Source organism: Syngnathoides biaculeatus, chromosome 7 (assembly GCF_019802595.1).
Source record: "Syngnathoides biaculeatus isolate LvHL_M chromosome 7, ASM1980259v1, whole genome shotgun sequence".
In the NCBI taxonomy this organism is placed as follows: domain Eukaryota; kingdom Metazoa; phylum Chordata; class Actinopteri; order Syngnathiformes; family Syngnathidae; genus Syngnathoides; species Syngnathoides biaculeatus.
The window spans coordinates 117,712-143,528 of NC_084646.1; the positions used below are offsets into that span (position 1 = coordinate 117,712).

General features: G+C 40.4%; 1 protein-coding gene across 4 annotated transcripts in view; it reads right to left on the bottom strand.

Annotated features, from left to right (window-relative positions):
- ect2 (epithelial cell transforming 2) overlaps positions 1–25,817 on the bottom strand; it is a 194,579-nt gene that overhangs the window by 39,177 nt on the left and 129,585 nt on the right. For all 4 annotated transcript variants that reach the window (XR_009795813.1, XM_061825546.1, XM_061825545.1 and 1 more), the window contains exons 18-19: positions 21,951–22,032; positions 14,070–14,148 (exon numbers count right to left, since the gene is read on the bottom strand). Coding sequence is in view for 3 of the 4 variants with exons in the window: in XM_061825546.1 (XP_061681530.1) it covers positions 14,070–14,148; positions 21,951–22,032 (161 nt within the window). In the remaining variant the exon portion in view is untranslated. The remainder of the gene's footprint in view (positions 1–14,069; positions 14,149–21,950; positions 22,033–25,817) is intronic.

Sequence of the window (25,817 nt, forward strand, 5' to 3'; positions counted from 1 at the left end):
ATATATATATATATATATATATATATAAAATGTGGGAGTCTGTTGACATAATTCATTATGATTCAGAGTTACAAGTTGATAACTGGGTAAGGCTATGTAAAGGCTTCAAAGGATTGTTTGCTTATATAAAACAGTTTTTTTTATACTGAATTTGAATCTCAAATCAGTATGAAGGAAACATTTATAGTTTTCGATCATTGGGAAAATTTGATCGCACATTGATGAATTTGCCGGATATACCCGAAGACCCAGCGGAAAATCCCGAGAATGGTTGTGACGTCAGAACGAGACATGCAAACATGGCTGCCGTTCGACACCAATGTGAGAAGGACGGTGACTTTTCCAATAATTCGAGCGATGAACATCATTCTGAAGGGTCCCATGAAGACTGAAGAATACGAGCTCTATTAAGGCGTTAAAAGATATCAATTTGAGCCCGTTAGAGCGAACATACATTGAAATGCAGACATTTGTGATAACATGGGCCGCTTGGTTATCAGTCGCTGCTGATGATCACGTGAAATTGTTCGGTCAATCAGTGCTGGGAGGAAGTTAGTGCACTCGGGAGTGATCCAACGTGTGAATGCCATCGCACTATATTGTGTTATGTTCTTCATATTTTAATCCATACTGGGTCAAGCAAAAAAAGAAAGTGGTCGGACGAATGTATACAATATGGATTCTCATGTATCATGGAACGGGATGAGAGTCAGCATCCTATCTGAATGATTTGCAATGCCAAGTTGAGCAACTAGCCTCGCACCAGCAAAACTAATGGAACACTGACAACGTTTGCTTAATTCAAAGTGAAGAGTCAAATTTGATAAGGTCACTCTACCTGCTCTTGGATTTGTACCCATTAACAACCGATCCTTACAGCATCATATGAAGTTGCGTGCCTAGCAACTTCATAGCAAGGCAACCCACACACCATGGGTGAAACACTTGTAAAACTAGTTGAGTTAAAGATGGCGAATCTGATACTCGGAACAGCAGCCGAAGGTCGATCATCTCACATTTCTCTTTCAAATGATGCCATTAGCGACAGAATAAAGGACATGAATAAAGACATCTTGGCTCAAGTAGTCGCAGAGCTGATTTCAAGCCCGGAAAAATTCAGCCTTCAACTCGACGAAACCACAGACATTGCTAATCTAAGCCATCTTGCTGTTTTTGTGTGCGTCAGGAAGGGCATCCGGCGTAAAAATTGTGCCAAACATATATATGCGTTCATCTGAGATGACACGCTGTGGCAACCCCGAAAGGGACAAGCCGAAAGAAACACACACACTTACAACAACAACTAAGGCAGCCAATGTGAATATGCTTGTGGGTGACTTCTTCAGAGACAATTTTTCATAGGATATGGTTTCTGCAGTTTGTACGGACGGAGCTCCAGTCATGCTGGGAAGAAAGTCTGGTTTTGGTGCACTAGTAAAAGCTGATGCACAAACATCATTGTTAGGCATTGTATTATACGTCACCTGCAAGTCACCTATATCCTTAAAATCGTTATTTTGCAGAAATATTAGTCTGCATCCTTGTATGTCTGACACATGTCAGGCTATTCACATTCAGCTATTGGATATAGTGTCAGGGAAGTTGCTCCATGGTCAAACAAAAGTCTGACAGTGTAACTGTAGATCTGTCCTTGGTCTTGCCTAACATAACCTTAAGATTGTCACCAAACTGTTCAGGAGTCAGCATCTTCCGCTTTCGACCTTCAGTGTTGAACATCCTGAAGACATGGGTTGTTCTGGGTAGTGACACTGAGGTATCTCTGGCATATGTTACTTCGTCTTTCATTCTCTTGGTCTTTGTCTTTAGGTCATCTGCTGTATTCTGAAGGTACTCATCAACATGTTCAACTGCTGTGAACGGTCCGGTTGGTCCTTCAGTCTGTCCAAAATATTTATTTTTCTGTTCTCAACGTGCAGCAGATTAGCTTCCTTCTGACTAAGCCCAGGAGCTCTAAGATCCTACTGGCGTTTGCTCCAGTCTGGAGTAATATTATCCATAATCTTGACCACTGGGCCAATTTTACAGAAATCACTTGAAATGTCTTTAGTCAGCTTTAGTATATTGCCACGAGATACAGTGTCCAAACTAGGCTTCTTTAGCCGCTGATCTGTATCTCCAAACTGCCTTTCCAAGTGCAAGTTGTGAACAGGAGCCTTGTCGATATTCTGGGCCTATTCAAACACTGGATATTCTTTCTCATATCCTGCAAAATTATAATATTTGCCCCTCTGCATGCCAAGGACATCAGCCATTTTGGGAAGAATTCTGTTTGCCAAAGATACACATTCTTTGGTAGGTGTAGTTGCCATCTCTTCGACAGAACATCGACTAGATCAAGCTTGTAGTTTTCCTTGACTGCATCAAAGAGAATCTGAGAAATTCCACTGATTGCTGGAAACAGAAGAATTCTTCATCAACTTCTGTATTAGGGAGACCACTGTGGAGTGATGCAAAGAATTCTGCAAGGCTTGTATGTGTTGCTTTCCATGAAACGGAGCAACTCTGTGTTATTTAGGCAAAAATGCGCTTATCTGCGGTTTTCACATATATGCCAGTAGCCAAGAGAAGCCAACTCTAAAAGAAAAATGATGTTGAAAAATGTAGTTTTTATGGGTAAGTGGTTAATTTGAATTCATTCCCGGCATTTGTAGAATTATAGCCCCCCTCTACTGGAACGGACGTCAATCTTTTCCCATAATGGTTTTTGTTTCCCTTCGACAATCGGGCGTCTCTGAATCACACGCTAGTGCTTTAAAAAGCTTTGTCACACGCTGCCGCACTTTGGTAAAGTACTACTTTTTTGAGTTTTTCGTTTGTGTTTTTTGAAAGTTTATTTTTTCTTTACAAGGGGCTCCAAAAATTCTTACTTGGAATTGAGTTCTGTGCAGGCGTACATTCGTACGTATGTTTTCACTCAGCTCTCAAAAGTTTGCCTCCTTCCCCGTCCCCCACGATGCTTACCGCTTCTCACTTACCCTTCTCTTCACATACCGTATTTTTCGGAATATAAGTCGCAGTTTTTTTTCATATTTTGGCCGGGGGTGCGACTTATTCTCCAGAGCGACTTACATGTGAAATTATTAACACATTACATCCATCAATTTTTTGAATCACTTATTGGTTATTTTCACACTGATACTGACACTGATAAGAGGATGCTCTAGGCCCGTGTACCTGTAACTTATAACAATTGAGAAAGACTGAACAAAAATGCCATTGAAGAAAATATTATATTCTGCAGATTATTTTAAATAACATTGTTATGATGTTGCTAACCAATGATGACAAAAGTACTTCTTACCATGAATGCGACTTGTCATACGTCGTTAGATTAAAGGAAGACTGTCGAAATTTACAGGAATGGGAGCACACATTAAAAGTTTGTAGATGAGGGTTCAGTGTTTCTTTTAATGCCCGAGTTATCCACAGATTTCTCCGAGAAACATCTCTAAATTGAAAAAGTATTATCAAAATTCCTCTCTCCCTCAGACATTCCAATAAGCCCAGCTGGAAAACTGACAGCCAATCAGCGTTTGCCAAACCTGCAGTGCTTCCTGTTCTGACCCCCCATTGCTCGTGGATACATTTCACCGAACAGCGAACGTCCACTATCTGGCATTTGTGGCCAATTTTTGTGAAAAAATAATTACAAACAAACAAAAAGTAGCATGACGTACAATGTTCATGCCTGGGTGCTTGACTCAGAATACACACAGCCGTCAGTTGACTTGTTGGAGAGGGGGTGCGGCACTAACGATGAACAATCCCATTATATGGACCGCAGAGATTTGTTTGATTCCTTTTTGAGGAGTTGGTTTAGATGTAGGGAATATACAGCCGGCGTGGTCTGGCTTTTAAAAAAATGTTTTTTTTTTTTTACCCCAATCAGCAAGCCTCTCTCAAGCGACCGGCAGCGGCTGGGGATGGGGGTGGGGTTTTGCGCACGAGCGGATCGCTTTAAATAGTAACCGGGAAGTGTTGTGTTCTGAGACCTAGGAAAGCGAGTTGATGCTCCGTGTTATTACTTTACCGACCATTGAGATAACAAAATAAAAATAATGCACAATGTTCAAGCGTTTGAGCCAGAACACACACAGGTGGAATTTGACGTGTTGGGAGGGACGTGGCGCTGACGACGAACAATAACAGTCCCATGAAAGACTGCAGAGATTTGATGCTTTTCTGAGGAGTTGGTTTAGATGTAGAGAATATATAGCAGGTGGCCAGACGTTTTTTTTTTTTAACACCAAGTTGTACTTTTTAAGCAGCAAAGCTTCTAGCGATCCATTGGCAGCGGGGGTGGGGTGGGGTGTGGGTTGTCTTGTTGCACGCGCCGATCGCCGTAAATAGTAACCGGGAAGTGTTACACGTATATATACAGCCATTCATTTTCTTAGCCGCACGATGGTCGAAGGTGTGCTGGAGCCTATCCCAGCTGTCAACCGGCAGGAGGCAGGTTAAACACACGGGGAGAATATGCAAACTCCACACACAGAGGTCCGGGATTGAACAGCAGCGCTACCCTCATAACGTATATTGTTGCTTTACCGTACCAACACGAGAGGAGATAACTTAGCGGCTAATAACCAGTAATGATTAAATGTGTGCAAATTTCCTCGCTGATGAATGAGCTTCAACTGTGACAGCCACAGCTTTAACCCCGTCAAGTTGACCCCACGGGAGGTTAAAGAAGGACAAATTTGGGTGCGTTTTCTCAGTTTAGGTGCAGAAGTCAGCATCTTGGCTTAGCTAGAACGATGGTCTGTAATGCTAAGCACCGGCGACATCAGGGGCAAGGTCAAGGATGTTTCTTTCGGTTTGGCTCTGAAAGCTGGCACATATCCAGGGTTTGCTGGGAATTTAAATGTTATTTATTTTCAATTTATGTCCAAAATATATATAATAATCATATTACTTCACATTGGAGGGTTTATTGTACATATTAATTTTGGGGAGAGTATTCCTTTAAGCTTCATGCAGGCGTTGAGACTTCCATCCGTTTATCGTGAACGTAATTCAGTTTGATTTGCCATTATGATGGTGCGATGGTGAATGGTTCTTGCCGACAAAGGCATGTATTTTATTCGTTTGATTATCTTGTTTTTATGCAAAGTTTGCAAAATATTTGGCAACATCGAGGACAACTTTGACATACTCCCCAGCTGTAAAAGACACACAGCTATCCACAAAGACTGTCCATTCTTGTTGAAAACTTTGGTAGTCCTCATATTTTTCTTTGAACGACCTTTGTCAAAAACGTTTCCATAATTACATAGTTGTTCCGACACGATCGGCGTTCGACTGAAGCCTGTGGACTCCGGCAAACTGTGTCATTGCGAGAGCACAGCTTCCAGGTGAATCCGCCATGCAACTTTCTGGTCATTGGATGGCTCGAAAAAGTATGGGCTTCCGTGACAACCAAAAACATCCTGTTGGGATTCAGAGAGGCTAGAATAGGCTAGTTGTAAATCCAACCGACAATGAGTCTGACGTCATCAACGTAGAAGAGGAAGCGGCACGTCGTCTACCCCTGGAGTTGTCGGACTTAATTATAAGTGTCACCGAGGATGAACATTTCATTGGATTTTAGTTACCAGGTATTTGGAGTGACACGGATGGTTTTGGTAAACGTCTTAGGATGTTATTTATGGTATAGTTATCAGAATAACTCTTACAGGTCTAATCAAGAGGAAATGCATTCGCTTTGTCTATCAGACAAATGAGGTTAAAATTTCATGAAAAATATTTAAAAATTCTAAACACAATAGAAATTAAATAAATTAGCATCAAAGTTGGTCTCAAGATTTCGTTCGAAATGTCACTTGGATTCGGCAAGTTACGGTTCTCTCCAGAATCTAACGTCACACCCAGGCAACATTTAGCCAGAGAGTGAAAAAGCTAGCAAAATGGTGAGGAAGTGTGTTGCATAAGGCTGTTCTGCAACAAATGCTGACAGTCAGTTTACATGAATGGCCGAAAAACAAACGGATAGGCAAGATATGGAAGAGGTATGTGAAGACAAAGCGGGCGCATTGGAGTTACAAGTCAAAGTCGACACTATTATGTTCCAAGCTTTTCATGGAGGACTGCTTTGAAATCCCCGTGCAGCGTTTACTTGGCTTCGCGAGCAAGTAAGTATGTCTGTGTTCAATTGTTTAGTATTGACCAGTATCTACCTTGTTTTAAATGTAAGTACAATATGATGTTTAGGAGGTGACGAAATTTGGACACTGTATAAAGTTAGTGTACTGTTGACGCTGAGGTCTTCCTCAAATTCTACGACAGCAGTGTGTGCGCTTAAGTGTTTGGTGCATTATAATATGGGCTAAATACATGTGAATAACGGGTTACAATGGACATCACTCTGATCTGACAAAATATTCCAAATTGAAAATATGAATAAGGTTTTTTGTTTTATCTTGCAGAAAGCCAAGGTTACTACCGTGTGGCTGTCCAACTGTCCACTTGTGCCTTTCACCAGACAATGAGAATTGTAACCCTAAACCTACAAGACAAGCTTATGAAAAACGAAATGTTTAAATGTTAGCAGTGGAAAGTTCCCTGACGTTTAGATTATTTTGTTGTTTTTCAGAACAAAAAACCTGTTTATGTATAATTCACTTGCTTACTGCAATGGTGATATCAACAATTGTCAGTTTAAACCCATTATCAGAAGTTGTGTATCTGATGGAGGGTCAAGTGAGTACGAAGAGCTGGCAGAAATCATTGTGACTATTTGAGGAAAGACGTGACGAAGCTATCTCCATTGGGACAGACCTCATGTATCGAGGGATACCACAGTGTTGTGAACCACTTTGCGCCCAAGATGTATCACTTTGAATATGATGGGATGAGAAACCGGTAAATGACAATTACTGAATTAGTCTAAGACATCAGTTAACTTTCAATTTTGTGTTTGATAGACTGAGCAGCACTTCATTTCAACGAGAATGCTCAACGGCTCAAGCATAAGACAAATCTGGGAGTTTGATTTTCAACATAACCTTTCCAAAGGCAAAACAAGGGCATCACACGGTGAAGAAGATAATCCAGGATTGTACATTTGGTGAGGCCCCCCCACCCCACAAACAAAACCGGACCCTCTATGTGGATACAGACCTAACGATTTCATATGCTGACCCCCAAGCACCACCACCTCTCAGCAGCCAGTACACAAAACCAACCAAAGACTTGGCTATTCGGGATCATTTTTCAGGATTTTCAGATTAAAGTTGTTGAAATTAAAAATTGTGAAATTAAAAAAAAAAGTTACAAATTTGAAGAAGCCGATTAAAAACTGTGTCCGGTTTGTTAAACTGAAACTAAATTCTATCATGATGGAACTTCAGCGGCAGAAGTTTTATGTTACAAATTTGACGCATACTGATTAACCAGTCATGTTGCGTGACGCAAAAAATGTAATGCATTAGTCTGGTCTATTTGATAGTCATTTTATCAACTTGTGTGAACTTCTGTAAATATGACCTCCATGGTGAAAGCAAGGTGAGGTGGCATACTATGGATTTGAACTCTCCAGCTCCTAATGACATTTTATGTAATGAAACAATATCATATTTAGCATGTGCATATACAAATGTTTGTTGTTTAACATGTTGGTGTATTAAGTCAGTTTTGACTAAACCTTCCTGAACAAATGATAGTTTCACCTTCATTGGTTTGGAAAAAAAATAACTGGGTTTTGAAACTTTTTCAGTGCTCTGATACTTATAGATGATATCACAAATTGTTCAACCATTTCGCTTACTCTAATTAGAGTCAATCTGAAAGGCAAATTTTGCACCAGAAAAACAAGACATTTTAGAGTCGAAATAATGCCGGCAATGTCCAGCAATTATTAGTCCAGGATCAACACCCACGCTTTATTGTCATGCAAAGAAAAGGGTAATGTGCATCAGCTGGGCATAAATCTTGTGAACATCTTCAAATCCTGGAGGTGGAAATTCTGCTTGGATTCTCTGCACAGCACATCATGGTATAACAACCCTGTTGTTCTTGCTGAGAGGCCCCCAACACCACCTCACCAACTGTCTGTATGCCACGTGGCGATTTCTTTCATGTCCTTCTCCTGTGAAGGCGTTTCTGCCATAATGATATTGAAAGACATGCCAGGCTGTCTCCAATACAACTACTGAAAAGACATGCCAGGCTGTCTCCAATACAAATGGATTTAGGCAGACTGGGTGAAAGCTTTCGTGGTTAACAATGCAAGCAAAGGCGGTTCCATCCAACTTCTGGGAGTTTTCTGTAATTTCCTTTCAGCAGCGGGATTTTTTTCTGGGAAGGCATTGGCTGGCAATTTCCACATTCACACCTAAGTAAAAAATATAATCAGTTAAAATAATATTTGGTTTGTTTTAAGCACAACGTTGTATTTCATTACAACCTTTTACTTGCCAAGATAAGATAATGCCGCTGTGGCGTAAAGCACTGTCATTTATTCATTCATTATCTTCTGACTAAAAAGTGAAAACATGACAAACTTGAATGTATGCAAAGCTACCTAACAACAATTAAGAAATGGATCATATTATACATGTGATTTTTAAACGCAGAATGACACCGAAGGTTTTTTTGTTTTATGGCGACTTAGTCGCTAGTACAAGAACAACAATAACAAACGACTCACTGTTGTGTGCAAACAGCATCAAACGTTTAAACGTGTTTGAATTAGATTATTTTGTCAACATGGTGTACGGCAGACTTCTCGAGGCACATACCAGTCTGTGTTTTGGGTGCGAAGTTCCAGGTCAACCTCGTCAGGTCTCGCCGAATACCATCCTTGTGTTGCGTTCGTCAACTCCAGTTCAAACAAATATGGTTGAATCACACCCACATGGGAAGAATTAGAAAATTCCTCCTCTTCAGTTCCTATCTCTTCCACAGAGCATTCCATAAAAACTTCTTCATAACTACTGTTTATCTCCTCAAGATCCCACTCGCACCGTTTATGACTGTCTGTATAGGAAGCTATTTTCTTTACTGGACTTGTCGAGACATGACGTCACACGGAATCAGCTTCAACAGAGCCTCAATTTGAAACAGCCACTGGGGGCATTTGGATTCCAAAGAAAATGTGCACTTTGGCGCTAATTTATTTAATTTCTGTTGCGTTGAAAATTTTTCCAATATATTTTTATGAAAAGTTAGCTACGTTTGTGTGATATATAAATAAAATATAGGTCCTCTGGATTAGACCTTTGATGTTATGTTAACATACCAGGCACGTTCTCAGTTGTGTCATGTAACGTAAGCATACCGTTCAGCCTGCTGTTGCCTCTATTCTACTTTTATTTCAAATTGTTTGTCATTTAAATTTTAAATGATGTCTGTTCTTGGTGTTGGATTTTATCAAATAAATTTCTCCCCAAAATGTGATTTATACTCCAGTGCGACGATGTTTATTTCCTCTTTTCTTTGAATTTATGACTAGTGCAACTTGTACTCCAGAGTGACAGATAGTTCGGAAAATACGGTAGTCGTCCACTGACAAAGGTAAATGAATATATTTTCTATTATTATGTAGTTTATGAACTTTGTATGCTTTGAATGGGTGGGTGGGGGGCTTGGAATGGATGAGGCTATTTACATGTAAAATGCAATTCTATTTACGAAAAATTCTCGTTACGAAACGACTTTCGGTACGAATGAATTTCCTCAGTAGGGGTATCACTGTACAGAGAAGATCAGAAAGACCTACATTGTGTCTTTGTGGATCTACAGAAAGCCTATGACAAGAGGAGAACTGTGGTACTGCATGTGGAGGTTCTGGTGTGGCAGAGAAGTAGGTTACAATAGTACAAGACATGTATAAAGCCAACAGATCAGTGCCTAGGTGGGTGTGACAGAAGAATTTAAGGTGGAGGTGGTACTACATCAGGGATAAGCTCTGAGCCCCTTCCAGTTTGAGGTTTGACTAGAATACACTTGAACCATGACTTTTGCAGATGAAAACAGGGAACAGGTGGAGAAACAGATAGAAGGGTGGAGGCATGAACTGAAAAGGACTGGAATGAAGAGTAGCCGAAGTAAGTCAGAATATATGTACATAAATGAGACGGGAGGACGGCGAACATTGAGATTACTGAGAGGCGATAGCGACGGTGTACGACTTCAAATACTTGTGGTCAACATTCCAGAGCAATGGTGTGTGTGGAACTAGAAGTCGACGTGAAGAAACGAGTCCCAGCAGGTTGGAACAGATGGTGGAAGGTGTCAGGTGTGTTAGGTGACAGAAAAGTGTCTGCTACGATGAAGGGCAAAGTTTATAAAACAGTGGAATAATGGTGAGGCCAGGCATGATGTACAGATTGGAGACTGTGGCACTGAAGAGACGAAAGGAAGCAGAGCTGGAGGTGGCAGAAATGTAAATGTTGAGGTTCTCTCGAGGGGGGAGCAGGTTGGATTGGATTAGAAATTAGCTCATTAGAGGGACAGCCAATGTTAGATATTTTGGAGACAACATTAGAGATTAGTACCGTGGGTAGTTGTCGGGTCAAAAACTTTATCGGGGGAAAAGTGGAAAGTCTTTGACGAGCCAAGTAAATTAATGGACCTCTACCAAATAGAGCATGGATTTTATCTCTTGAAGAGGAGACTAAAAGGAGAACTCCCCCAGAAATAAAGAACTGAAAAAAGTTGCAGTAAGCCTGGAAAAGCATTTCAAATTAAGAATGCACAAGTTTGGGGAAGTCATTACTTGCAGGCTTGACGCAATTTGGGGAAGTAACGGCTCATGTCACCAAATACAGTCCTAAATGTTCTTCACTAAGTTCATTGAATGATGTCTGTTCCAATACTTTTGCTCACTTCAAAAGTGGGGGGGGGGGGCACCAAATAAAAGGTGGTCTGACTTCAGATTTATTGGGGAGGTGGTGTGTGTGTGTGTGTGTGGGGGGGGGGGGGGGTGGCATGGTAATCTATCTGTAAATACAGTACTATGAAAAAAAGGTAGAATTCTGAACTTTTGTCTCCCTCTTTTAATCTGAAACCCAAATGTCTTCATTATGCAACAAAAATAAAAGAATTGACCTGACCTTTCCAATACTTTTTGAAGGTACTGTAAGAGCTTTTTACATCGGGGTGCATGGGTGGTTGCTGTGAGTGGCTGGTAAACAATATATTTTTATCATTGTTTGTTTATCCTGCGTCTTCAGAACCGTCCATGCAGCTACAGTTAGTGGTATTTGTCACAGGGGTGACTCCACTAATGTACAAAAGAGTATTGATTTTTGACCATAAGCTTGCTTGTCACACACGTAATAAACTTCTATTTGACGTTAAGGCGCTTTAATGAGTCACAATTTTGCGAACCTGTGATGTTTTCTAGATTATTGATATGTTCAAAGAGGCAGCCTTATATTAGGATTTATAGACATTTAAAAATAGTGTCTTTCAGTTTGCACAGGAAGAATTGAATAGAATCACGGCAGAATGTCTTTGTGAGATGCGTACATGCTCGCACAGAGTGTGTCTTGGACTATTTTCTTGCTGATAAGCTTGTTTTTCTTCTTCCAAGGAAATTGGAGGAAGAGACTCTTGGATATTTAACATGTGGGAACATTTTTTTCATGCCCACCACTTTTTGTTGATACAATCAGTTGTTGCCATATTCATATATTTTTTTAAAAACCTGTTGCATGTGAGCGTGGCCTGATGATTAGCACAGGCCTGCTGCTACTGGCAATGAGACCAGCAACACAAGATACCTCTCAATTCTACTGAGGATAGTCACAGATTGCCAGAGAGGATGTTGGTACTGCAAGCAAAAACACACCACCTTGATGTGGGTGTAAATGGACAGTCAGAGAATGAATGTGTGTCAAAATAGTGAGCAGGTGTGTGCTAACAACATTTTTACATTAAGAAGAACACCAAAGTACTAAGTTTTACCAATGAGATGGTGTCTGATATCTGTAATAAAATCCTGGAGATTACAAACTGTGAAATCTGTCATTTTACACATAGGGGTCCTGAATGTTCTCAAACAGCAATCAGAGGTACCGAAGTCTGATTTCATTTATCTCATAATAAAAGTGTAATGTTTGGATGCTGAGGGTTTCATAAGTGTACCTCTCCCACCGGGACATTTTGGATATTGTTTCAATAGGCTGACTCAATTAGGCTCAAAGGAGTGTGTACTGCATTAGCCATGTTTCCTTGACAATTTATGCATTTTCTGGGAGCAGACATCTTTACGAAGCAGACGTTTTTTGTCTAAATCGACAAGGGGTTAAGTTATGGCTGACAATTTTTTTTCTTTTTTTACCCGCCCCCTCCGTGTATGTTATACAGTTCAGCAGTCCGAGAGGAAAACATTTGTTTTGTATACAAAGCTGAAAGACAAAAAGATGCAGTTATTCTCAAAGAATTGGAGGGAAGAGAATGCGACAGGATGCGCAGGATTCATCAGTGTCATCCAAATTAAAAAAAAAAAAAAAAAAAAACAGGAACAAATGAGAAACAAGATGGTGCAGTACTTTGAATTTTCCACTCTCCTCCCTGGCCCAATGAAGAAAACCCTAACACAAAATGAACTGTCTCCTCGCCTAAATGCCCTGTTAGGTGTGACGGACAGGATGAAGGCTATTATCAAAACTGGAATGCAGAACAGGAAGAACAGGAGATAAATACAATAAATTTGCTTGATATTTTAGTGAAAAAAAATCCAAATCCATCAGGTAAAATATCAGCAATCTAAATCTAAATTGGAATTTTGGACAAATTTACATCAGGTTTCCGAATTCATCAGTTTAGAGAATCCAGTCTTATCAAAGTACTAAATTATATAAAGTTGAATACTGAATGGGGAAGGTGTCAATTCTGGTTTTGTTGGATTACAATGTGGCTTTTTATACAGTAGATCATCATATTTTGTTGAACAGCTTGGAAATATGGCTAGGCCTAAATGGAACAGTCAAATTGTTCAGGTACTACCTGTAGGAAAGGAGTTATTTTGTAACAATTGAAAATGTTTATGCTCATCAGTGGGATCCCTCAAAAGTCCTTTCTTTGACCTCTCCTGTTCAACCTGTATATGCTCCTCTTGGGTCAAATTCTTCAGAACTTTAATTTGGACTTTCATAGAGATGCAGATGACACAGTTATATCTAGCAGTGTCTCCAGACTACAATAGTTAAGTAAAGGTGATATGTCACTATTTAAAACGAATAACTGGATGAGTCAAAATTGTCTTCAATTAAACAACAAAAAACTGTAATAATTGTTTTGGGCAATAAAGAGGATTACTGTTCGTAAATACTTGGAGTCACTCTTTAAAAGACCAGGTCCAAAACCTAGGCGCACTGATAGATTCTGACCTAACTTTCAACATTTGCATGAAATCGGTATTTAAAACTGCTTACGACCATCTGAAAAACATACAACTTTTATAATGATCTTCTGACTGGACTAAAAAAAAAAAAAAGAGCATTAAATTGCTGCAGCTCATTTAGAATGTTGCCATTGTGGTTTTGATCAGAATAAAGAGGTCAGAGCGTATTATTCCAATTCTAAAATCTTTACACTGGCTCCCAGTCAGCTTTGGAATATACAGTCTTTGAAAGTTCTGCTACTGGTCTATAAATCACAAAATGGTTTATGTCTTGAAACATGAAAGAAATGCTAATGGGATATAAACTTAGTAGGGTCTGAGATCGACAGACTCAGGTCAAATAGTGGAGCACAGTTTCCAAAGCAATAATGGTGAAGCAGCATTTAGCTATGCTGCACACAAATAGAATAAGTTTTCAACAGAGAAGACAACAGTCCCAATTGTGAATCTTTGTAATCAAGTCCAGGTTAAAAACATTTTTCTCATGCTTTTTAGAGCATTTCCACTTTTAAATACTTCTTGCACTGTACACTGTTTTAATGGTACTTTTTCCTCTTTAAATATTTTTTTTAATTGTTTTTAAATTATTTTAATTACGTAAAGCACATTGATTATCTTGTGTATGAAATTATATTAAATTTCCTTTATTAATATAGAAAGAAGGGGAAAAGACAGGCGATGATAAAGTCTGACTTACGGGACAGCCGTCAACGTCATAAACAACATCAAAGATCTGCTTCTGCCCATCTGTCTTCCTCTTGTCCTCGTTAATGTGGCTGGTGCAGAGGAAAGTACAATTATCCATCCATCCATCCACCCATCCATCTTCTTCGAGTTTATATCCAATTTCTTAGTAAACCACAATTACTAATATGAAATTTTGAAACAACATGACACCTAATTCTGACATTGTTACTGTAAATGCAAAAAGTAATTCAATACTAAAAAGCATAAAACAGTAAAAACAGTGGTATCGGATGACAGAAGTCTTCAAAAGTCTTCTGTATTTTTAAATCAAAATAATAGGCACAGCAGCATATTGAATGAAATATAGTGGTAGAAAAAAGTATTTCACAATTTTTCTCAAATATATATCCAAATGTGCAATTGACTTGAAAAAGAAAATAACCAGATGTTGAGAACAACCCAAGTAATTCATACATAAAGACATTTTCACAAATAAGATCAGAATGTAAATTGCGTGGAATAAAAGTCCTGAACCCGCCAACTGTCTTCACAAAGACCTTCAACAGGTCTCGACAGGAATCGAAAGGAAGTGGCGAGACTGGAGCTTTCCTGTGACCAACACAACCTAGTCTTGAACACTAAAGATTGTAGAGATGATTGTGGATTTCAGGAGGTATACTTCACCACAGATGCCCCTGACGGCGGCCAACTGTCATGTCAACCATCGAGACCTTCAAGTTCTTGGGAATTAGTCTCACATGACCTGAAGTGGGAGACACACACCAACTCAATCCTCAATCCTCCGTTTCTGAGGAAGCACGGCCTGTCACAAGAGCTGCTGAGACAGTTCTACACAGCAGTAATCCAATCACTACTGTGTACCTCCATCACGTCTGGTTTGGGGGTGCCACAAAAGACGAAAAAAATCCGACTGCAATGGACAATCAAAACCCCTGAATAGATGATGGGCACTACCTTACCCACCCTTGAAGACTTGCACGCCACTCAAACTAGATTCAGAGCAGGATTTTTTCAGACCCCCCCCCCCCCCCCCCCCCCCAAACATCCTGGCCACTTGCTCTTCCAATACCTTCCGTCAGTTAAGCGCTACCGATCAATGAAAGTTAAAACTAGGAGGTTTTCAAACAGTTTTTTTCACTCTGCCAATTAAGTCATTAAATACTTGATCAGCAAACCTATTATTTTCTGCCTTGTGCCTTAGTTGGGGCTTGGCCATTAAAGCTTATTCTGATTCTCAAATAATATCTATTTAATAGTTAATACAAAAGGCCTTGTTTGCAATGACAGCTTCAAGACATCTTTTCCTTTCGGCTTGAGGGGTCGCCACAGCATGTCATCTTTTTCCATCTAAGCCTATCTTGTGTATCTTTCATCTCTAACACCCACTGTCCTCATGTCCTCTCTCACAACATCCATCAACCTTTTCTTTTGTTTCCCTCTCGTTCTTTTGCCTGGCAGCTCCATCCACAGCACCCTTCTACCAATATACTCACTCTCTTGCCTCTGGCCATATCCAAACAATCGAAGTCTGCTCTCTCGAACCTTGTCTCCAAAACATCCAACTTTGGCTGTCCCTCTCATGAGCTGACTTTGAAACCTATCTAACCTGCTCACTCCAAGCGAGAACCTCAACATCTTTATTTCTGCTACCTCAAATATCCTGCTTCCTGTTGTTTCTTCAGTGCCAACATCTCTAATCTGTACATCATGGCCGGCCTCATCACTGTTTTATCGAATTTTCCCTTTATCCTAGCGGGGACTCTTCAGTCGCATATAGAACACCAGACACCTTCCGCCAACTCTTCCACCCCGTTTGGAACCGTTTTTTCACTTCCTTACCATACTCTCCATTGCTCTCTATTGTTGACCCAAAGTATTTGAAGTCATCCACCCTTGCAATCTCTTCTCCCTAAAGCTTCACTTTTCCCCCACCGCCCCTCTTATTCGTGCACATATATTATGTTTTACTTCGGTTAATCTTCATTCCTCTCCTTTCCAGTGCGTGCCTCCATCATTCTAATTGTTCCTCCACTTGCTCCCTGCTTTCACTGGATATCACAATATCATCTGGGAACATCATGGTCCACAGGGATTCCAGTCTAACCTCATTTGTCAGCCTATCCATAACCACAGCAAACAGGAAGGGGCTCAGAGCTGATCCCTGATGTAGTCCCACCTCCACCTTAAATTCTTCTGTCACACCTATGGTACATCTCACCACTGTTCTGCTTAACCTCATACGTCGTGTACATGTCCTAACATATTTCTCCGCCACACCAGACTTGCGCATGCAGTACCACAATCCTCTGTTGTTACTCTGTCATAGGCTTTCTCTAAGTCTACAAAACACAATGTAGCTCCTTCTGATCTTCTCTTTACTTTTCCCAAGAGCATCGTCAAGGCAAATAATGCATTTGTTTTACGCTTTCTAGGCATGAAACCACACTGTTGATCGCAGATATTTCCTTCTCCCCTGAGTCTAGCCTCCTCTACTCTTTCCCATAACATCATTGTGTGGCTCATTATCTTTATTTTTCTGTAGTTCCACAGTTCTGAATATCGCCTTTGTTTTTAAAAATGGGAACTAGCACACTTTTCCTCCATGTTTTCTGGTATCTTCTCACCCGCTAGTATTTTATTGAATAAGTTGGTCAAAAACTCCACAGCCACATCTCCAAATTGCTATGGTATGCCATCAGGACCAACTGTCTTTCCATTTTTCCATTCTGTTCAGTGCCTTTGTAACTTCCCCTTTACTATTCATTGCCACTCGCTGGTCATTCAAGCTTGCCTCTTCTACTCTTGCTTCTCTCGAATTTACTTCATTCCTTAACTTTTCAAAATTCTCTTTCCATCTACTTAGCACACAAGTGGCATCATCAGTCAACGCATTACCATCGCTATCCTTGATCACTTTTACTTGCTGCACATCTTTCCCATCTCTATCCATCTGTCTCCTTCTTTCGTAGCCAATCTGGTGTACATGTGGCCACTTCTACCTTTGTCCTATGACGCATCTCAATGTATTCCTTTTGCCTCTCCTCAGTCCTCTCCGTGTCCCATTTCTTCTTTCCTAATCTCTTTCCTTTAATGACTTCCTTGATTTTGGGGTTCCACCACCAAGTTTCCATTTCCCCTTTCCTACCAGAAGACACTCAAAGTTCTCTCCTGCCTGTGTCTCTGAAAACCTTGGCAGTAGTATTCCAGTCTTCTAGGAGCTCTTCCTCTCTGTCTAGAGTCTGTCTCTCCTCTTTCCGAAAAGCCACACAACATTCTTCCTTTCTCAACTTCCACCACATGATTCTCTGCTCTACCTTTGTCTTCTTAGTCTTCCTACCACTACCTCAGTCGTCCGACACATCACCATCCTATGCTGTCGAGCTACAATCTTCCCTACCTCTACTTTACAGTCAGTAACCTCCTTCAGATTACATCGTCTGCAGATAATATAATCCACATGCGTGCTTCTATCTCCGCTCCTTTAGGTCATTCTATATTCTTGCGTCTTCTGGAAAAAGGTGTTCACTACTCCTATTTCCATCCTTTTTGCAAAGTCCACCACCATTTGTCCCTCAAAGTTCCTTTCCTGGATACCGTACTTACCCATCACTTCTTCATCACCCCTGTTCCCTTCGCAAACATGTCCATTGAAATTTGCACCAATCACAACTCTCTCTCTGACTGGGATGCACAGGACAACTTCGTCTAGTTCCTTCCAGAATTTCTCTTTCAACTCAAGTTCACATCAAACCTGTGGGGCATAACCGCTAATCACATTATACATAACACCCTCAATTTCAAATTTTAGTCTCATCACTCAATCTGATACTCTTTTCACCTCCAAGACATTCTTAGCCAGCTCTTCCTTTAAAATAACCCCTACTCCATTTCTCTTCCATCTACTCCATGGTAAAATAATTTAAACCCTGCTCCTAAACTTCGAGCCTTACTCCCTTTCCACTTGCTCTCTTGGATGCACAATATATCAACCTTTCTCTTTATCATCATGTCAACTAACTCCTGAGCTTTTCCTGTCATAGTCCCAATATTCAAAGTCCCTACACATAGCTGTATGGTCTGTGGATTTCTCTTCTTCTTCTGCCGACTAAGTCACTTTTCTCCTCTTTTTTGCCTTACACCTTGCAGATTAACAGTGCCGGGGGCGGGCATGCTTACCCCGTGCAACGACCTATCTGTTATGGAGTTCATTTGATGAACGCTTATATATGTTTGGCACAGTTTTACACCGGATGCCCTTCTTGATGCAACCCTCTATATTTATTTGGGCTTGGGACAGGCCTACAGGTTGCACAGTATTATGTTCTCCAAAGGGCTGCAGATAGTCAAACGGGCAATTAAATAAAGTCTACACATAAGGTACACAATTCTCATAGAACTTAATCTATGTAAAAGTACAAAAAGAATCAGTAAAATAAATAGTCAGCACATGAGTAACACAATTCACAAACTACCTAGTCTATGTTAAAGTTAAAAGGGTATGTGGATAAGAAGGTTCGAGTATAAAACATGTTAAGATGTGTAGATTTAATGGATATGGGGAAGAGAGATTCAAAACAATGGCTCTCACTCCAGTAGTTGCAGGTTGAATGGTCCTCACGATCCTCGTTGTAGAAGTTGTGTTGGTTGAACAAGATTACGCAGTTACTCACGTTCTTCAACGTTAATAAATTGATCACAAACGCGTTGCGTTGTAAGTCAACCAACAATGTCTACTTTTTAGCAAGTGGAGCTAGGATCACAAACGTGTCACGTTGTAAGCCAACCAACAACGTCTAGTTGTTAGCAAGTGGGGCTAGGCTAAGCTAGGCCACGCTGCTTCAAACAGGAACGAAATACGGCTCCAATTTGGGTACTAAGATTTCACAGAATGATTCTTAGTCCACTGAAGTCATCGCCAGGACCGTCCCACGTCAAGTATTCACAAAATTCAGTCCAAATTCAGCAGGTTTTATTTATTGTACGATCGAGTTTGCCGGAACCTCCTTGTTACGCTGCCACCAGGTCAGGGAATAGTTGCATGCATTACCCTAGTATGATTTTGGCCCATTATACCACAGGAGCTGTCTTCAAATGTTGAAGGTTCCGTGGACTTCTTTTGTGAACTTTGAGTTTCAGGTCTTTCCATAGCTTTTCGATTAGATTAGGTAATTGGCTGGACAATTTTAGCAGCTTTAATTAGTTTCTTTGAAAGGGATCGAAAGTTTCCTTGGCAGTAAGTTTTGGATCATTTTCCTGCTGAAATGTCCACCCTCGTTTCAGTTTCATCATCCTTCTAGATGGCAGCAGATTTTTGTCAAAAATGTCTGAGTACATTTACCCATTCATCCTTCCTCTGTGTAATTTGTTGTGTGTTTTGTTTGCTTAAAAGCAGCCCCGCGTTCCCACCTCCGGACTTTACTGTTACAGTGATGTGCAGTGCCTTTTCTCCTCCGCACATTGTGTGCGTTATTGCATCCAAAGGGGTAAAGTAACTGCTAATTTCAGGTATTTCTGAAACTCTCTACAGGCGGTCCTTGGCTGTGGGACATATTATTCTTTGCACTCCTTTGTCACAAATTTTGAGAGCGCCTAATTTTATGATGGTATGACGGCTTTCTACCTATGTTATGGCCCCAACCATGCTTATTTTAATAAGCATGGACTTTAGTCAGAAGCTTAGATATGCGACCAATGCTATGTTTTTCTTCAGTTAGTTTGTGATGGTCTTGAGACAGCTCTCTGATCTCAGCCTCATGAGGTCTGTTGGCTCACAACTTCAAATGAGACTTTGTAAACCATCAATTCGGGTCATCTGATATTCACTTGCACTGAAAAGGGACTAGATTGCTGTTTGATTAGTGAGAGATTTTGAGTGTTGTCTTGGCTTTCCATGCCTGTATTTTTTACCCTCCCTTTCTTCATGTGTTCAATAATTTTTCCCTGTGGCATTTCACATTTATACAAACTTAATTTCTCATCTTATTTGTGCTACTTTCTTTGTATGTACAGACTACAGAGTAGCCTTTGTGTGTATATAGATTGACCATAGAAGAGCAAAAATGTACCTCAAGTGGCCATAGAAGATGACAGCTCTAGTTTTTGGTTCCACAAATGGAGGATGCTGCACAACACTCACAAACGCAAAAAATCTGGTGAAGACTGCAGACTTGACAAATGGCCTAAAGACAATCGGTGATTCCATCCAAAGGATGGATAAGCCACAATAGTTCATAGGTAAGGAGGCTGCCTGTTCAAAGAGTGTTGTCCCAGAATATCAACGGAAAGTCCAGTGGAAAGACAAAAGGAGGAAGTGCACCAGCAAAAGAGATAACCGTAGTCTTAAATGGATTATCAAACAGAGACGATTCAAGAATCTATGAGAAATCCATAAAGAGTGAAAAGCAGGAGTCATTCAGACACATTCAGGAAATGCGCTACAACTGTTAGTTCTTCAGGTCAAGCCACTTTCGGGGGCCAAATAAAAATACAAATTACCAGTTACTCAGTACTGGACTATTTCTTTTCCCTCATTGAATACTTGGCAAGTCTTTTTGTGATAACTACTTTTAGTTGAGCTACGTTATTCTCTGAACCGGCACTTACTCCTACGTCAGTACATATACACAGAGCTGCAGATCCAGACAGCTGATGCATACAGTAATTACATTATATATATTATATGATAAAATATTTAACAAAAGAAACCATTGAAAATGAATACACTCCTACAGTGAAGAAAAGTATTTAAACAACCTGCGATATTCCAAGTTCTCCCACTTAGAAATTATGGAGGGGTCTGAAATTTTCATCGTAGGTGCATGTCCACTGTGAGAGAGATAATCTAAAAAGAAAAATCCAGAAATCACAATGTATGATATTTTAATTTATTTGTGTGACACAACTGCAAATAAGTATTTAAACACCTGAGAAACCCATTGTTAATATTTGGTAAAGTAGCCTGAACCTTCTGTGCCAAGCATGATTTCAAACCATGACATCTTACCAACAGTCACCTTGGAAACGGTGGTCCCAGCTCTTTTCAGGTCATGCACCAAGTCCTATCGTGTAGTCCTGGGCTGATTTCTCGCCTTTCTCAGGATCATTGAGACCCCACGAGGTGATATCTTGCATGGGGCTCCACTCCAATTGACATTAACCGTCTTTGTTTGGCTTCTTCCATTTTCTAAAGACTGCTCCAACAGTGGACCATTTTTCACCTACCTGCTTTGCAATATCTCTGGTGTCTTTGGACATCTCTTTGGTCTTGGAAGTGTTACAAGTTTGAGTCTTACTGATTGTATGGGGTGGACAGGTCTCTTTATGCAGCTAACGACCTCGCACAGGTGCATCTGATTCAGGATAATACATGGAGTGGAGGTGGACTTTTAAAGACGGACAAACAGGTCTTTGAGTGTCAGAATTCTAGCTGATAGACAGGTGTTCAAATACTTACTTGCAGCTGTATCACACAAATGAATCGTTAAAAAAAAAAAAAAAATCATACACTGTGATTTCTGGATTTTACTTTTTAGATTATCTCTCTCACAGTGGACATGCACCTATGATGAAAATTTCAGACCCCTCCATGATTTCTAAGTAAGAGAAATTGGAATATAACAGGGTGTTCAAATACTTATTTTCTTCACTGTATGGGAACTAGACACCTAAAATTATATTAATAAAGATGGCATGTCGATTCAAATTATATTCATTTCGCAACCAATGAAGACCTTCAATACAGTTTATCCAGGCTATTTTCTTCTAAACATTCATCCATCCATTTTCCATACCACTTATCCTGACTAGGGTCACAAAGATAAAACATATTTGATTGTTGATTTAAAATGATATAAAAGACATGGATACTCACGTCATAACCTCTTTTAGTGACTCAATTGCATTGTCCAGTTTTATCTTGTCTGGGTTCTCATCTGATGTGTGCTTCTTTATGTCTGCAATGGTAACAAAATTGTCATTTAAACAGACAGGGGAAAATTGAAAACAGAATTGGTTTCAGAAAACATTCATCCTTTTTCGATCACTTCAAGTGTTCAGGATCACCGGGTGAGACGGAGCAGGGTACATACTCTGTATACACCCACCCATAACAATGTGGATCCAATTTCCTAAATTTCTGAACTAGAGTGGAACAAAATATTTTTACTCTATCTTTCAGCACTTCGCGCCGCCATTTTCTTGTAAATTCGCATTAATTCATGCTCTCGCTTGCAAAACAAGATCAAGTAACAGTCATGCTAACCAACGTTTGTGAACAGATGCATATACACACAACAATCTGGCAAGAAGTGGTATGAAAAAGAAGACTTAAATATGCAATGTAATCAGGATGCAACAAGGTACAGCTGTTTGCATGAAGAAGTGGCACATGGTCGTGCCACCGCCCGCCGTGGCGCCTTTCAGATACCTGACTTAACTTTGCGGTTCCGCAGTGCATGCAGAGCGAATGCGCATGGGGCAGTGGAGAATCACGCCCCTTGACAGATTATGTGATGTAAAAATGTTCAGGTTGGTTGGAATTTTTAGGGTCGGTCGGGAAATCAGAAACACAAGCTTTTTTAACGCATAATCACACCACAGCAAACAGAATGACATAACGAGCAAATAAAACAAAGGATTACTTGAGAAATAATTCACAAAATATACACTTTAAATGCTATTTACATCTTCCCAACATGCTATGTGGCACTAAAGAGGTCCTTAGTGCCGCATAGCATGCTTTGCGGCACGAAGGATGTCCTAAGGAGATCTTCTCCTTTCTGCGTTTTCATTAAATACACTGGTTCAGCGATCCGGCCCAGCCATCTGGAAGACCGAGCAGCCTGTCAAAATTGTGTTCTCTGCAATGTAAGTGCAGCATGTTGCTCTTAGTTACAAATCGATGAATGGCTAGATTATAATTTTTATGGACAATATTTCTAGGTGCAGCTGTGGTCTAGAGGGTGTTCGGTTTTGTAGCCTCAACATGGCATCTGCTCTTTGCAGATGGTGTGGTTCTGTGGGCTTCATCGAGCTGTGATCTCCAAAGTTAACTGGAGCAGTTCGCAGCAGAGTATGAAGCAGATGGGATGAGACTCAGCTCCTTAAATTTGAGATGATGGTCCACAGTCGGAAAAGGGTGGCGAGCCCACTCCATGTCAGGGATCAGATCCTGCCCCAAGTACAAGAGTTCAAGTACCTTGGGGTCTTGTTCACGAGTGAGGGAAGAATGGAGCGGGAGATCGACAGCGTCTGCAGTGATGCGGACTTTGTATTGGTCCATTGTGGTAAGGGAAGGAGCTAAGTCGAAATGCAAAGCTCTCCATTTACCACTCGATCTAGGTTCCTACCCTCATCTATGGTCACGAGCTGTGGGTTGTGACCGAAAAAACAGGATCCTGGATACAAACAGCCGAAATGAGTTTCAACTGAAGGGTTTCCGGGTTCTAGCTTAGAGATAGGGTGAGAAGCTCGGTAATTCCGAGGGGCTCAGTGTTGAACCGCTGCTCCTCCGCATTTGTCATTAAAATATGCTTAAAATATGCCAACTTATCTCAAAACAAATGATTTAAGTGAACTATTCAGTAAAAACATCTAAAATTGTCCTTTTCCCCACATTATACATATTATAGTACAGATATAGAATATATATCCTACAGATTCTACACCGTAATGCAAAACATGTTAAAGAAGTGGATTTGTATTAATTATTCTTCACGTTTAAGTCTCAAACTTGTTACGTCGCATTGTACTGATACACCCGACCACATTGCTCACTATCTTAGGTATGATCTCGTAATACTAATAGTATAATCAGTGGCCTTTATACGGGTGTGGTCAGTCATGCTCACAGATAAAGTTGCGGGTGTGATTAGGGATGGCCTGATTAATATAACAACTGCAAATTAAACATAAAAGAAAAAAATACACAACTAAAATAGAATACTAAAATTTAAAACTCAAAAATGATAATTTCGGATTTCAACTGATATTAGTATAACATGATATAAAACGGTATTTAAAATGTTTCATCAATGAAAACTCTTCATCTGACAAACTATCTGACGAAAAGTTAAATGCACTGGCCTGTCAAGGAATAAAAACGAACGGTCTATACTAGCAATGTTTTGAAAATGCTGAAAGTTTAGTTCAACATAATCAGCGTTCGTGGCAACAAGCGAGCGATACATTGGCACAAACATTCCCGTTGGCAATCGTGACGTGTTGTGTGTGTGTGTGGGGGGGGGGACTGCCATAAATAGGAGGCCGGCTTGCTAGAACGTGCCTCTATGTGCATGCGCTCGACGTATAGGCCACACCTGACTCGAGCGACGAGGTGAATATTTTTATTTATTTTTTTTAAACTCCATCACACTGCCTCGTGATCGACGCAATGAGCACCCCTGGTGTAACTGAATTTCCTTTGACATGGCTCATGAGGTTGATGACTTTCGACGTAAATGCGTTCGCATTACGTGAAGCAGTTTTGAACATGCGCTTTCGTACATGCTCAGTACGGTTAACTTGCATTTCCTGTTTCCAGGTGAATAACGGGTGTTTTGGAACACACTTGTTTGGTTAACAATGTTTACGAAATAAACACGTAAATTAATGTCAAGATCACACAAAATAAGCGACGTCTTGAGAGAATGCGAGGGGAGGGGCGTTACTGTTACTATTGATACTGCCTCAACATGGCTACGCTCGTGAAAGCAAAACAACGAACTCAAACACATGTTCATTCAATGTTGTCAACTAATATCCGATTAATTTTAGTTAATTTTTCCTCAATTTTCCAGAGCAATTTTCATGAAAAGTTAAAAATCCGGAATTCCGGGAAAATCAGGAGGACTTTCATCAATATATGTACTGTATGTTGAAAATTTGAGGTTAATCCTCTATCATTTAATGGTGTTTTCAGAAGATTTTCATCACCAATTACGAATTTTCATGGGCACCGCAATTTTGGTGAATCACATGTGTGACTTATGACGTGCCCCAACAAAGGCTCGCTTACGTTGGGAAACAATTATGGTCAACACTGATTTCTCTGATTTATCATCTGATAAAGAAATAGCAGTATCGGTTGATCGGGAAGAAGGAGGAATACGTCCATACAGACTTTAACGTTTGGCTGTAAATAATGTTGAATATTTGGATGGTTCTTCGGACGGGAATGATGTGGAGTCTGACTACTCTGAGGCCGACGTGCGGGACATGAGGTGCGTAAACAAAGGTTCGGTTACATTCCTGCACAATCAAGGACAGCGCTGATTTCTGTGATTTATCCTCATCTGATGAAGAAATAGCAGTATCGTTTGCTTGGGAAGACTGAGGAATGCCTCCATACATAGTTGAACCCGTGGCAGTAAATAATGTTGAATATTCACATAGTTCTTTGGACGAGAATGATGCGAGTCTGGCGACGCTCGGAACACACCATCAATCCTCAATCAATCCCATTGATTTGGATTTTGTTTTTATTGATTTTGGAGTGGGTTTTGGCCAGCCAGCGGAGCACTGCACTGAGGAAAGCACTCATGGCCATGAAGGATGGTAGAACCCATCAGTGAAAGGTAAGCCTAATCTTCTTTTCCTTTCGGCTTGTCCCGTTAGGGGTCGCCACAGCGTGTCATCTTTTGCCATCTTAGCCTATCTCCTGTATCTTCCTCTCTAACCCCAACTGCCCTCATGTCTTCCCTCACCACATCCATAAACCTTCTCTTTGGTCTTCCTCTCG